We start from the raw sequence: 16360 nt of genomic DNA, 5'->3' as shown, positions 1-16360 counted from the left end.
ATTTAATTTAAGAGCTTGTGAGCAGCAAGTAGCTTTCTAACAAAGAATTTCAGATTGAGGAAACTTGATAAATGTCTTTCGTTCTTGCTCAACAATGAGGTTGCACGCTTTGAAGATGACAATAGGGGAGGTGTACCTAGAAGTGAACTAAAAACACTTAACAAATTCGAATATTGCTTCGATGTGTATGGCTTGGTTACTAGAGTTGGAAGATATAGAATTAATAAAAAGGATCATGGAGGCATGTGTCTAGGTGAAATGGTGTGAGAATATACAACGGTTCCTAGACATGGCAATGTCAGGTGATGGATCCCAGACCCAAGGTTTAAAATGGCTAAGGCTCTACTACAGAGCCAATAGCCCTTCAATCCCATTCTTGGTCTGGGGAACACATATGGATGAGGTCGTACAAAGGACACAATCGACAACAGGGGTTATATTTCTAAAGGAACTCCTAGAAAAACCACAATCAATGATAGCTACACCACACGATGCCTGGGGGATGTTTAATCGCTAGGGGGAAGGAAGTAATGCAATGGCAGAGAAAGGTGCTAAATGTTTTTGTTTTTTTTTGAACTAGTATTTTGGACCAAGGCCATTTAAGGAAGATATGTAATAAGCTTAAGCTGAATATAGGTGTCGTTATGGGGGGTTCTTGAAAAACAATGTAAAATTTTTGGCTGTTCAAAGCACAGAAGGATGTAACCACATTTATCTATTCAAAAAAAAAAAGTTAAATAAACTAATACTTTAGTTGAATTAATATCTAGTATTATGTGAGCTACTGAGTCTGGCATATACATAATATTAATATTATTTGACACTAACTCAATTTAATACCTAGCTTAATGTCTGACTTTATATATAACATGCAATGCATAACTTCTAATTTTTTAACTTCACTATCCTAAGACTCTTAAACATAGTAACTAGTGATTTGAAATATTTCTAAATGTATGTCTTTAACCAAAAGACTTTATTAAATAGTATCTATGCACATCCTTGCACAAACAGCAAATCCAAGAACAGAAAACAAGGTAGCAAAAAACATATGCAAGGCATACATAAATACAAGAACAGCATATAGTTTTCACAGGAATGAAAAATGGAAGATAGATTAACAGATACTCTGTTGTTTATCTCCTGCTCAAAATCCATATTTGTTTCTGGTTCAGAATTTGTGTGCGGTTGGGTGGGGGCTATAATTTAGCAAACTATAGTTTGTTTCTGATTAAGAACTATAGTTGTGAATTGTAGGCATAACCGAACTATAGATTCCCACCCACCCATTATCCAACTAATCTACCTCTGCCATTAATCAGTCTGCGGCAATATACCCCCCTGCATGCAGAGTGGTGGATGCCCCTTATAATAGTAGGCCAATTCCCACCCAACGGAGTCGAGGGAAACCTTTGTTTTAAATCTTTTTCTAGAGTTTTTGAGGGATGTGTAGGCTTTTTAAGTTTTTCCTTAAATCAAATTTTTAAGGGTTTTCTAACCCATGGCTATAGATATCTGACCATATCAGTACACTCCATATTAGGGCTCATATTTTGATATGGACTAATATGGCAGGCCGGCCCTATGAGGGCCTTACCACACTCATATCGACATGATCTGTTGATCAAGTTTATATCAACATAACAGTGGCCTTTCCAGTACTAGCTAAGCACCTCTACAAAACTGTGTGGTTACAAATGTAAGACTTAGTGTTTGAGTACTCAAGCAATAACAATATTCTTCCAAATGATATAATATTGGACAATAACCCATGCCATCCATCCTAAAAGAAGCAAATACCTTAGACATTGCTGACTTCCGTAAAAAACTTCAAACTTTCCCAAGTTCTATAATAAACCAATTTTGATGTTCATTCTAACCCCAACTAGAAGAACAAGTCCCCAGTGTGAAGTATCTCAAGTATGCCTGTCTACATATGCAAAAATATTTTATAGATACTTGTAGTTTCACATGTATAAGGAGGACTACAGGAGGGATAATTTCAAGAATCTAAATTCCTAATTCGCTACCAGCTTCAAATGCATTTCAGAAATGCTTGTGTTGCTATGGGCCAAAGATCAAAGAATTGCGATGGGCTCAACCTTTATACAGCCATGTATTCTGCACACTCAATTCACATGTATAAAGCAGCCTATTGGAGGAAACTGTGAAGAGTCCTAGTAAACTGCAGTTCATTTTATTAATTTATTATCAATCATATGAATACAAAATGCCTACTAAGCAATGTACCTCACATCATCAAGCATCTTTCTAGATAAATTTATCATTACAACTGTCTAATTGCATGTTAAACTACTCTAGTCTTCTTAAACAGATAAGATATATCAGATGCATACTAGATGTTCCACATCTCGGGATTGCCTGGCTTTGAGGACAAGACTAATGCAAAATTACAGTGATACAAAAGCTAGGCAACAATACAGTTACCACAAACAATAAAATATTCCAAATGATTGAAAACAGCACACTAACATTTCCTAAATGCTTCAAATGGTTAAAATATTTCTCTCTAGCCCTGGGTTCAACAGAAACTAATCACAATTTCTAATTTACCAGCCTCACATGTATAAATAATAAATACATTAAATGCAAAACCAAAATCTGGAAAGGCGAAGCCATGTACTTTCACTTTCCCAGAATAGATAAATCGGAAATGCATTTCAGAATTAATGTTTTTGCTCTAGGCCATACAACAATGCATTCCAAGATTATCTGTAAAACAATCAAGCACTCTGGACTCTAATGATTCTCTCAATGCAAAGATGAAATATTTAAGTCACCATATCCATACTAGGCTTTTCTGCTTGAAATGAGTTATAAGGAAAATAGTGAAAATCTGATTTCATAAGTATAAAAACCATGAAAATGATCAAAATATATTGACATGAGACACAACGGTTTTGTAAAACGAAAACCATAACCAAGACACTACCAACTAGACATGGTTATAAATGTCCGCAATCCCAGATTACCACAACAAAATTTCCTTTCGCCGCATAGATCATCCATCTTGCAGATGTACTTGTCATGGACTTCAACCAAGCAGGTAAAACGGATGCATCAAGTGACAGTAGACTTTGCTCAAAAAGAGAAATAAGGATGACAATGTACCTCTACCACACTGGCAAATCATCCCTGGAACATGCAATGAGACAACCAATCTATGAAAGATTCCCAAATGATAAAATTTTGTCAAGTTCATCCCCTCTTGAACCTGCTGGCTCTGTTACTGCAGATCACATTTGCAAGAAAATGTCATGAACATTGCAACCATAAAAGTAAATTCTCCAATGCGATGACCCTTTATACAATAATGTTCTTTTCAATATTCCGAGCAAGAATATTTTGATGGACTAAATGCTTCTCGATTGAAAAAAAAAAACAAGAAAACCTGTGGAAAAGCTTTGCAGAAATACAAATTACAAAAATGTGATAAAACTTTGAAACCAGAAGATGTAAGTACATCTGAGAATAGCTTGAGATGCCATTTGACAAATATTGTGAACCAAATCACTAACAGAGAAGATGAAAAAGAGGGTAGAGTAATCAAAAATCTCAATTTGCATTACTAAAGTACTTTTGCATGTATCAACATTCTAGTGAAGTGTGTTAATTGATTGTGAATATTAACTTGAGTAAACCTACACCACGCTTGTGCTACGAATTTAGACCCACTGAATTAAATATCAAACACCAGAGGAAACCCACTTTCATGTAGCCACTCATTTACAAACAAACATGAATGGACCAGGCATAACAATTTGAAACATTGCAAAACAAATTTCTCCAACAAAATTAAACCAGCAGTAAAGCATGATTGGAGAGGATATTTATAATTTTTATGGATCACCAAAAGAAATGAATGCAGAAAAGTCTCTGGCATAACATTCTTGACAAGTTACTCATTCAAATAACTAGACTAGCTTATACACTGCATTTTACAGCTCCAATATATGACTATTACTGATAACACCATTCCATAATTACTAATTATATGATAGCTAGACTGGACCAGTTTGTCCACAGTACAAAAATTTTAATTCTTAAGTACATTCATATAATTAATAATACCATTCTTAAATACATTCATATACTAAATAATACAACGAAAAAAATTTGTGAATTGTCATGCGTGTAATGCAGTGACCAGACTTTTTAAAAATTGAACACATGGATTGATTCAATATGATAAATAATACAAAATTTCTTTAGGTTTGTTTTATTCTCAAAATAATAGTAAAACACAAACTCGCCTAAACATTTTGATGTCATTTACAATTACACCAGTAGATACCCATTTAAACAAGGAAAATAAGTTGATTCCATGTGATTTATTTGATTTGATAAATATACATACAAAATGAATATTGGCAAATATGGATTGCTTACAATTTTTTCTCCATCGAGTTTTCAATAAAAGAAAAAGTAAAGTCATTTTGTAAGCCCACTGTCTCCTTGCAGTACAACATAACCCCTGGCATTTCTCTAATAGCCAGAAAGCCTTGTGTAATACCCCTCAAAAAATCACATTTCCTCTTGTAAAAACTAATAACAGCTAAATAAATGTGCTGCTACTCCTCTTTGTGCAAATTTAAATACATTTACAAAGCAAGCCCAAAGAGTTTTACACCTAAATGCCTATAATATTGCTACTAATTTGAACAAATTTTGGTAGATTTACAAAACAAGCTCAAAGGCTAATCAGTCCGCTGATATTGGATAAAAAAATTACAGACAACAATAGCTGTAGACCTTATCAATTTTTCCAATTGAAATCTGTAGCAAAATATATGGGTAAGCTACAGAATTTTAAAAGAATATGCAGAGAAACTTATCATCCCAGTCATTCAAATAACATTCACTGAAAGATATCTTCAACTCTTTTTTGGATAAAATGAAATTATCTTAGCATTTCAATAAAAATTCCATCAGAACAAAAGTCTTGTTGATGCTATCTTCATTACTTTCTGTTATAATTTATGAATAAAAGAATCCATATTGCTAAACCAGAAAAGAAGATCTCCATACAAATTACTAAATCAGGAAATTAAAATAAGAGAGATGCATATGGTTTGATGCTCTTGTTCCAAGTACTGTATACACTTGATCACCAGAGAGATATTTGTAGCCTTTTCAGATTAATATAACAACTTTATGCACTATTTTTGAAAGATATATATCAATATAGAAGTTAATCATTTCCCACACTAAAGGAATTGTTTTAACATTTACTATGATCTTTATTTCATGTAAACATCATAATCTTTGGACTGCACAGAAAAGGAACTAAACATGCACAAAAATGAAAAGAATTAATATAAGAGACCTAATTTTACTTATTATACCAATTGGTATAGCAATCACAACAATAAGGTTTGATCTTCTTTTTGAAGAAAGTGAATTTATAAGCATTTTCTTTTTAATGGCACACCAAATAGAAGTTCACTGACATGGCCTACATTTCTTCATGTTAAAGTGATTAACTGAAAATATTTGAAATTCACTAATCTGGTGTCTTGACAGCCAACAAAATGTTGTGCACTCAAACTATTAGGATAGAGAAATGTATAAGACGTTCATGTGGTCACAGTGTTACCTATTACACTAACTGCAATAGTATTCACTAAATTGGTCTTCAAAATTGTCCAATAAATTGAATTGTTGAAAAAAAATTTAAAGGAGATTTTTTTAGCATGCATCAGCTGCAACCCCCGACATTAAAATTATAACCAGTCTAAAAATATATCATGGGACAAACTTTGTCATGTGCACAACATGACCCAAGAGAATGTCCCCAGCCCATAACAAGGGGAAAGCGCATAAGTGTACAAGAGCAAAGTAATGCATCCAGAAAGAATGCAAGTGAGACCTGGAAATGAACAACGAGGATAGGCAAAGTGCAGGAGCAAAGTAAACAAAAAACAAAGTGTGTTTTTTAATAGTTGTATAGATTCTATACATTCCTTTCAGGACGAAAAAAATAGGGTCTATGCTTTAAGCCAGGCCATTAATTATTCAAATGTCACTATCCAACAACTGCAGCTTGTCGTAATAGAGTCTTTCTGATTTATACAAATGTATCTATCAAGACATAGATACCCCCTCTTGTTTGTTATTGATGAGGACTTGTTCTGATAAAGTACACTGAGCTCACTCAACAGGATAAGCATGAGACATTTGTGATCCATCAATCCAAAGAACAACTTGCACATGCCTCATAAGTTAGTTATCCAAAAGACTTGCATGCCCTCAACTTCACCCTTCAGAAAAATAAATATTTTAAATTCTAAATAGCGTGCATAATACATATAGTAATAATGGCCACATAAGAAAACATGATTATGATAGAATAGATATTTGCCTAATACTTCTGCACATCACCAATTTTTATCCATCATTGATGGAAAGCAAAACTAACTTTAGCTTCACTGGGATAGTCCCACAGAGACTGAATAAGCATCATTACCTTAAAAAAAAAGTGCTTTATGCCTTCAATCCCTTCTGTGGTATTAAGTGCAAATGCCCTCCACTTATCACCAGTCGTTCTCTTGCAAACACAATGGCAAGATTAAAAATATAACAAATTCACATATTGCAAAATAAACATCGATAGCATCGCACAGCTTTGGTGAAACTTGTTTATCTTTAATACTATTCCAAAAGAAAATATGTTACATACACAATCTTCAAATGAACCTGAGGTAACCCAATGGAAGACCTTAAGCCAAACCTTGCGATGCAAGCTGCATGCAGGATTCACTCTAGAAGCATTAGCCCTGAAGAATAAAATAAATTCGAGAACATATTTCACTTGGTGGCAAAAGCCCAAGATACTGACATCCTCCACTTACAAATGTGATCTGAGGAGCCTGCTCATCAACATTATGAATTATTGAAAATTTCAAGACAGTTTTTGCAACTTTGAGTGCTGATTAATATCTTTCTTGAAGATTTAATCAGAATGATGTCCATGTGTACCTCAGGAACAAATGCCTTCCATAGTGCATGCCTGTTCTTTGACAGAGTACCTTCTCTAAAATCAGCAAAACAAGCCACCAGCACCTAATTCACCTTGCCGAAGCTCTTTTCTCCGTTGCTCTTCTAAAGGATCTGGGCTCTTCAGAATCCTCCGCATTCGCCTAATCAAAGGCATCCATGATTACATTAATAGTCTATATCTAGCTTACTAAACATATTATCTATGTCTTTGTAAATTTTTAATCTTTCAATATAATAACAGAATTCACAATCTCTAGCAAAAAATCACACCTATCATGATCATTTCGAGCTGGAAATGTTGGCATAAACTCTTTTGATTTTGGCAGTGGTACTTCCCTGAACCATTCATGCTTAAGCGCTTCCTCTGCTGTTATTCGCTGCAGCTTGCATTGGATTACTAATCAGCTTCATAAACATAATATCTACTTCAATTTATCATCAACATACCCAGAACTAGCTGCTAAAAATAATAACCATAAAACAAATAGAAAAAAAACATGTAACCTTGTTGGGATCATATGTAAGAAGTCGATTCAAAAGATCAAACCCACTTTCTGATAGAGTTGGCCTTCCAGAAAATGATGTTGGTGGAAATTTATCCCGAAGTTTATTATACCTGTGTAAGAATTGTATAATTGTACACTTTATAAGAAAAGCATAACTAATACAATCGAGTAGACTAATGCTTATGGCAACAAATTGCCTGTAAAATAAAACCAGAAACCATTCCAGTGAAAAATAGTGCTTGCTCTGCTAAAGTTTGCATGCTTTTGTAATTATTGGTAATAAAAAGCTTGTAACAATATGGAGTGAAGAAGACCAAAATGCTTACGGTTGCTTTAAAAAGTTGCGTTTCACGCCTGGCAAATTGACAAAATCTGGCCATATTTTTTCATTTGGAGTCCCCAGAGTCCTAAATATCTGCATCAAAAAAAATACTAATTACTTCCTCAGAACATAATTGTAAAAAAAACAGTAATATAATCCGGCAAGTATAAAATGGAACATAAAAAGACATAATCTGATTTTAGTGTGGACACAGAGTTAACCAATGAATATGTACCTTGTCTAGTTGATCAATTTCACTTTTTCCACTGAACAAAGGTTCCTTTGCCAAAAGTTCCGCCATAATACATCCAAGAGACCACATATCAATAGCTGTTGAATACTGTTTTGCTCCCAATAGAAGCTCTGGAGCTCTGAATAATTAATAAAAGAATAGTATTTAGAAAAAAATTCTAGATTCCCCAAAAGAATTTTCATTTACTACCCCTCTCCGGAAGAACTTGCAACCATCCTACAGAAACGCGACTGTGTCATTAAAACAATTTCCTTTACAATGCGATTATAGCTTTACAAGTAGCAGCCAATTCCGGACATGTCATGGCATGCTTCTTTTTAGTAACAAAACAGAAGCAATAGATACTTTGTATACATTGTTGAGAGAGTAGGGATGTTTGACAAGTTTGATTATTCTAAACGTGCACTGAAATTGAATTTTGATACACCAGTTACCATGAAGAAGATTAAAACATAAACTTGTAATAATGCAAGAAGGAATGGAATATAGGACATACATGAATACAAGAAAATCATAATAAAATCCACGAGAGGTTCAATTAAAAAAATGTCAAAAAAGGGTTTCAATAATACCTATACCATAATGTGACCACCATAAGGGTGTAAGGTTTCAATGGACTCCCATATTGACGAGCCAAACCAAAATCGCAAATCTTCAATTCACCCCGATTGTTTAAAAGAAGATTTGACGTTTTCAAGTCCCTTGAAAATTATCAACATAACAGATTGTTCCCACTTAGTCCAAGATCTAAGGAAGAGCAAAATTCCAGTCCTCTTGAACTCATGAATGAATAAAAGTTAAAACAAATATATGCTATATAACAAATATATGCTATATAACAAATGATGACATGTGCACATGTAAACATGAGAAGAAACCAAAGAGTTCTATACCTGTGCAGTACCCAATTGTCATGAAGATATTTAACACCCTCAAAGAGCTGCAGCATCAGACACTTAACTTCACTCTGGCTGTAGGGTTGTTTCATGGTTTCCATAAGTCCTTTTAGATCATGTTCCATATATTCCATCACCATAAATATGCTATCTAAGTTGCTTCCTACCACTACCTCCTTTACATCAACAACAGATGGATGGTGGAAGGAAAGCAAAACATTTATCTCCCTCAGAGAAGTTAAGGGAAAGCCCTCTCTCTCTTTTTCCATCTTTACCTTTTTCAAAGCCACTATTTCCCCAGTTTTCTTATTCTTAGCCCTGTAAACAACTCCATAAGTACCTTCATCGATCTTATTGAGCCTCTCAAATTCATCAACACTTCTGCAACCCTGTAACATGTCAATTGTCCGTAGCGGCGGTACAGGAGGCTCAACTGGAACAGCAGAATCAGGTTCATCCTCTGACTCTGACTGAGGTCGTTGATCGTGATTGACATCTTCACTATCATTACTGTTCTCCAAGTCCATAAGCTCTCGCTCATTCAACTCCTGATCATAAAGTTCATCCCCTCTCACAACCTTCTCATTATCTCTCTCTCCAACAACTTGTCCCATTTCTTCATCAGAACTTCTTGATTTTCCTCTTGAACTTCCCAATCTCTCCCCTGTGTATTCACCAGGTTCAGGGGAAATACTCTGCCCACTACCCTGCTTGTTCATGCCACTACGCTCAGATGAATACCTTCCCTCTTCACTGTCCATGCTGCTGGACTGTTTTTTCCTCTTTCCTAGTCCTTCATCCTCAGATTTCAAATCTCTGGGGGAATTGTACTCCTCTGCCCACCGCGATGTGGAAATATAGCGAGTAGGTGGGAGGTAAGACTCTTCCTCATCTTCAAGCTGCTTGGGGCTGTCGGGCAACTGCCCAGGCTCTCTTTCCTCCTCTGACAATGATGACAGCCGACGCTCTTGCATGGGGATATAACTAACGCTAGTACCATCCACTTTCTCATTGCCATCATTGCCTGGAACACTGCGATTGGGTGAGGGGGGAGAAACGGAATCTTCAAATCCTCCGTAGAGGAATGGAGGTGTACATCCTTTGGATTCAAATAATCTACCCGCTGACTTGTTAGGAGAATTGCTTTTTAAGGGGGCAACAGCAGCTCCTACTCTTGATCCAGAACCCTCAGTGGTGCCCCTGTTTCCGGGAGAAGTTGTAATTTTGGCATTGAGATACATTAATTCTCCAGGGCGAGTAGAATTTGCTAAAAGTGAGGGGGGTAACGGAGGGGGCGGAGGAAGTTTAGTTGGGCTTACCTTAGAAAAAACGACACCATCTACAGCACTAGAGGACCCTAAATTATTACTCACCATCCTCGCCTGCGCAGTGGCCGGGGAGGCGGGCTTCTCTTCTAAATCCCAAACAATTGGAGAATATTTCCTTTTTTTCTGAACAGGAGGAGGACTACTATTCATCTGTTCGCGCTTGCGCACTTCAACTTCCACAGACTGACTGGACTGAAACCCTAACCCCGCATCAAATCCCGGGCCATGATCAGCAACCCAAGAGCCACCACCGCCGTCCTCGGAAACACTCCCGCTAGAAAGCTCCCCGGGTTCCCTCTCCACATCCTTGCTGTGGCTCGCCTGACCGTGGCTATAATTGTTATCACCCTGAACACGAGGCGGCGAGGAAGAGTATCCAGAGGCATAAACCCCGTTCCGATCCCTGTGATCCTTTTCCCTGTGCCGAGCCCTAGAAGGCCTGTAGTCCCTCGAGCGGTCCCTAACCCTATCATTTTCCCACTCCCTGTCACGGTGGCGGTCCCCGTCTCGATTCCTGCCCCGTTCATTGTCCTCCATTTCTTTAACAAAAAACGAATCCCTGTCCCTGAATTCATCGTCTCTGCGGCCGCCATGCCTGCCGGCCGCCATGCCAAGCCCTAGGAAAACAAATTCCACCTCTTAAAAACCACGGCCTCGAAAATTCCGACAGAAGATCCTAGAAAAACTCTCGGGCGCAAAACTGCCAAACAAAACCCTACGAAAGAATTGCTCGTCTTGACAATGTTTTATTTTTCTGAATAATCCCCGACCTTATTATCCTTGAGAATACTGCCCTATTTTTTTTATCAACAGGTAGCAATCCCACCTAGGGTTTTATTTTCATATACTTCCATTGAAATAAGTCATAATAAAGGGAAAATGTGCACAGCAGAATAATGTAGTGTTACAATTGGTGCTTACCGAGGTGTGTCCATGGTGCTACTCTGGTTCAGCGACTGATACTAGTAGCTCGCGGGATGTAACAAGCGAAGGTCGTTTGCCAAAATACAACACGCCCTAAGCCTACCGCAACTCCACGATAAGTGTAAGGTAGAAGAAGCGGAGAAAAATATATGTGAGGAAATATCCTTTGTCTTCGATGAAATCCTGCATCTTCTAAAATGCTAGTGCGTAACCAAATATTATTATTATTAAAGCCATGTGCATGCACGTATTGCAATTGTACCTTTGCTAAGTAGGGAAAAGCGCATGCCTACTTTAATTTTTTGTTTTTTTTTTGTTTTTTTATATATATATATATATGTTATTTGGGGTTATGTTATATAATTTTGATGTTTCAATTCAGAGCATTTTGTTATGTAATATTTTTATTTATTATTTAAAATTAAAATTAAGTCTATTTAATTATTTAAGTTTATTTATTGTAGGTTAGATTATAATTGTAATTTTATTTCTTAGATAAAATTGTGAGTGTGATCATGTCTTCTTTTTCTATAATTCAAATTATTATGTTCTAAGGTCAATAATTTAACGATGTGGCTATTACCTATCAACATAATGTATCAAAAGTTTGAATTTTGTATCTAAGGTTCTCTATATAAATACATCATAGGATAATCATGAATTAGATATCATGAAAGTATCAAAGAGCATTTCTCTCCTTGTAGATAATAAGTTATTTGTCATCATCAGTTAAAATTAGGCATCAACAAATTGCAAATCAATATTCATTGTCAAGGTACATTTTAAAGTACATCTCTAAACAGTTACTCATAAATTTGTATTAGCCTTCTACAAATAATTGACAATCAATTTAATGGAATCCATTGTCGTATTACATTAACACCCATTATCATTTCTTATCTCTTTTACTATTACTCAACCTTGAGGCATAAAAAGGTCTTAAACTTCAATCCTTGCATAGTAAAATCCATGGTCCTTGTTAACACTATCAAGTTTTACCTTTCCTCAAATATTATCAATTGAACAAGTTTTGGAAGTGTTGAAGACCAAATTCTATTCAATACAAGATTATATAAATATAAATGGGATTGCACCCTTAGGTATTATCATTATCACAATCTTGTCCCAAATATGCAATTTCTAGAATTTAATTGTTGTCTCAACTCTCTAATCTAGAATCTAGTTCACAATCTCAAGTATCAATCTTCTATCATAACATCAAATTAATCAAAAATCGCATTGTGTCAATTTTAAGGTTTGCAACTCCTAATGATCATATTTACAATTTCAACACAAATTTAATTCTACTCTCAATTGCTTTTGTAGACACCTAAATTTGTCCACTTAATTAAATTTATTATCTTAAAAAAATATTTATTTTTTGTATGTTTATTTATTGTAGATTAGATTCTAATTGTGATTTTATTTCTTAAATAAAATTGTAAGCGTGATCATGTCCTCTTTTTCTATTGTCCTCTTTTTTTATAATTCAAATTCTCGTGTTCTAAGGAGAAGAATTTAAGGATATGGCTATTACATATCAACATAATGTACCAAATGTTTGAACTATGTATCTAAGGTTGTGTATATAAATACAACATTTTGAGTCATTTTAATATCAATGGATAATAACCCGTTAATGGGTCCCGGAGGGTTAATCCCCTTTCAGAAAAAGAAGAGGTCAAATGGGAACCACCAACTAAGGAGTGGATAAAAATAAACTTTGATGGGGCATCTAGGGGAAATTCGGGAATCTCGGGAGTGGGAGTAGTCGCAAGAAACGATAAAGGGGACATCTTTTTCAAGGATGCTCGACAATTGCAAGATGGGACAAATAACGAAGCGGAGGCATAGGCGGCATTAATGACCACGGAATTGGCCATAAACATGAAAGTATCAAAGTTGCACCTGGAAGGCGACTCCCAAGTGATTATCAACGCAATAACGAAGGGTAACACCCCGTCATGGAAATTATCTCATTGGGTGGAGATAATTTGAGAAAAACTCAACTCCTTTGAGGAATTTCGGGTCTCCCGTGTTAGGCGAGGTGCCAATGCAGTGGCGGACCTCCTCTCCAATATTGGATGTGACATGACATGTCAACTGGCCAAGTGGTGGAAGGGAGATGGCAGAGTGTGGAAGTGGAGTTAATGCAGTCCGAGAAGCATAAAAAACCAGTAAGCACACGAGATAGCTCATAAGGACGAGTACTCACTATCAAAGGCACCGCAATTAATGAGGCAGTTCAAAAGCGCAGAGTATTTGTTCGAGACAATGGCGGAGGACAGTAAATCTGCCGTGAAATCTTTTTCCATTTATATCATTGATTATGCATTTATGTCTCGTCGCAAACGACGGTGGAGGAATTACTTTTTGGTTTATGAGCAATGTATTATTAAAGAACCGGATTAATGAGGGTTTGTTGTGTCTTTGCAGTTTAGTATTTGGAGTTAACAGTTTTTGAGTTGGTTCAATGGAGGCTAACTTCACTCTCAGAACAGAGAAGAAATTGGTCCCTTTTTTAGGAACGGTGTCGGACAAATGAATGCAAGGACTTTTCACATACAAGGAAGAAAATTTGTGGAGTGCAGCTTAGCTAATGTTGGGGGAGGAATTGGTGCACATTCACTTTAGGTACAGGACGAATATGGAGGTTTACTCCTTGATAATGGCCTGGGCTTGCGAATTTGAACCCGAGGTGGAGAAAATTAAGCTTACAATGAAAAAGCTAATTGACGGGGACTACTTGATCAACCTTGATTCCATCTCGGAAAAGGGTGATTCCCCAGACCGAAATTCGCATCCGGGAAGGAGATGTAGAGGAGGAGATAATACCCTTTGTCCGAGGGCCGGAGAATCGATTAAAGGAGTAATGCAGGGAGCGAGCTCGCATAGGCTGGGAAGCCATGAAGCTCTGTGTCAAACTAATACGAACAGATGGGGTACTAAAATCCCTCAAGGTGGTGGCGCGCATGGAGGTGGGAAGAGAACTATGTGACCAGTTCGAGGAAGGGAGGGTGGTTCAGTTCCTAGCAAGCCTTGAAGGAGACCCAGATTTCAGGAACTTAGATTACATCCCGAAGATGAAGACCGAAGTAGCCAAAGGGAAAGCTCTGGCAGACATTGCAGATGAGGAGGAGAAGAAGCCAAACCATAGCGATTCTGACTGAGTGACCACGGTGCTAAAAATCCATTTTTTTGCTTTCTACTCTTTATTGGTTTTTAAAAAAAAACAATATTTATGGATTACTGTAATTTTCAGTGCAAGAATGCACAGTACTGTTTTTATTTCTATTTTAGTTGGAACACTTCATAGTAGGTTTGGACTACAATTTTGGGCTGATGTTGAAATCCGAATGGCCTCGGAAGGATGTAGCTCTTTTTTGAAAATCAATATATCAAAAATTACCGATCAAAAAAATATATCAGTGGATAATCATGAAATAGAGAAGAGAGCATTTCTCTCCTTGTAAATAATAAGTTATTTATCATCATCGATTAAAATTAGGCATCAACAAATTGCAAATCAATATTCATTGTCAAGGTACATTTAAAAGTACATCTCTAACGTGATTACTCATCACTTTGTATTAGCCTTCTACAAGTAATTAGCAATCAATTTAATGGAATCCATTGCAACCTCACATTAACATACATTGCCATTTCTTATCTCTTTTACTGTTACACAACCTTGAAGCATAAAATGTCCTAAACTTCAATCATTGCATAGCAAAATACATGGTGCTTGTTAGCACTATCATTTTTTACTCAAGAGAAGATTGCATAAATCTAGATGGGATTGCACCCTTAGATATTATCATTATCACAATCTTGTCCCAAACATGTAGTTTTTAGAATCTACTCGTTGTCTCTACTCTCTAATCTAGAATCTAGCTTACAATCTCAAGTATCAATCTTCTATAATAACATCAAATTAATCATAATAAACATTATGTCAAATTTAAGGTTTGCAACTCCTATCAACCATATTTACAATTTCAACACAATTTTAATTCTACTCTCAATTGCTTTTCTTTATTGGATTGATCGTATTCAACTCTTTTTATCAAACACATTAATTGCATCAGCTTGAGTCACTCACTAACTCAAGATAGTTTGAATGGTTGTGTAGACTCCTAAAATTGTCCTGTCTAATTAAATAAATATTTTTATTTATTTATTTATTTAAGCCTAATTCTTCTATTAATTAAATAAATCTTTATTTATTTAATTCATTCATTTATCCTTTTGTAGCCTTATTTATCATTTAAATAAATACATTTATTTATTTAAATTATCCTTCCCCTAAATAAAATAAATACTTTTATTTATTTAATTGATCCCACTTCCTCTATTATTTAAATAAATCTTTATTTATTTAAATTAATTCATTAGCCTTTATTACCCATGACACATGTCATTCGCCTCTTAATTCCTACACTACCTACCCTCTCATTATTTTCTTATTTCTTCTACCTACCCTCTAATCCTAGCCGACCATCTATATTTTACACCTCTCAATCTTATCCCTCCATTTCCTACAGTGTCTTCTATATAAGGATATGCTTCCTTCATTATCAATCCTCCTAAGTACTCCTCAACTAGCATTCAAACTTTCATATGCGATCAAGCTATCCACCACATTTCTGTTCTTTGTTGAGCTCTTGTGCACACATAAAATCTGAGAGCAAATATATCAAGCAAGATCAATGGAGATAGGAAGAATGGAGATCCAAACCCTACTGGACATGTGATGGTATAATCTTTGTGATTTCATTGATTTTCATTGTCTTAGGTAATCTTCATATGTTATGGTGGATCTTTGTTGTTGTTAGGCTAGGGTTTGTGGTTGAATTCATTCAGTCTTTCAATGTTGTTGTTTTCATTTTTACCATATACAGGTTGTTTTAATACTTCCCCTTCAAGAATATGGCAATATGTTTTTTTATCTTTTTAATAAATGTTTATTTTATTATATTTTTATTATTAAGCAATGGTTGTTAGACCATAAAAATGCATACTTTGTAATTTCCCTTTAGTTTTGTACACTCACTTTTGTCATATCTTGTGACATGTTGATTTAGGTCTCAATTGGATCAGTTCAGAACAAG

The 16360-nt window shown here is 35.7% G+C and overlaps 1 protein-coding gene across 14 annotated transcripts in view; it reads right to left on the bottom strand.

The window, feature by feature from the left end:
• The window catches only part of LOC131053717 (cyclin-dependent kinase G-2), a 33333-nt gene extending 21873 nt beyond the window's left edge, over positions 1-11460 (bottom strand). For 5 of the 14 annotated variants that reach the window (XM_057988325.2, XM_057988326.2, XM_057988324.2 and 2 more), the window contains exons 1-8: positions 8995-11460; positions 8674-8802; positions 8084-8219; positions 7853-7941; positions 7525-7636; positions 7291-7397; positions 6488-7160; positions 3133-3250 (exon numbers count right to left, since the gene is read on the bottom strand). In XM_057988325.2, coding sequence (XP_057844308.2) covers positions 7061-7160; positions 7291-7397; positions 7525-7636; positions 7853-7941; positions 8084-8219; positions 8674-8802; positions 8995-10934 — 2613 coding nt within the window. In that variant the 5' untranslated portion in view covers positions 10935-11460 and the 3' untranslated portion in view covers positions 3133-3250; positions 6488-7060. The other 9 variants (XM_059207215.1, XM_057988323.2, XM_059207214.1 and 6 more) reach the window with 9 other exon arrangements.
• Positions 11461-16360: the final 4900 nt, after the last annotated feature.

The sequence above is a fragment of the Cryptomeria japonica genome, chromosome 6 (genome assembly GCF_030272615.1).
Source record: "Cryptomeria japonica chromosome 6, Sugi_1.0, whole genome shotgun sequence".
In the NCBI taxonomy this organism is placed as follows: domain Eukaryota; kingdom Viridiplantae; phylum Streptophyta; class Pinopsida; order Cupressales; family Cupressaceae; genus Cryptomeria; species Cryptomeria japonica.
This window is presented reverse-complemented; position numbering and strand designations above follow the sequence as displayed.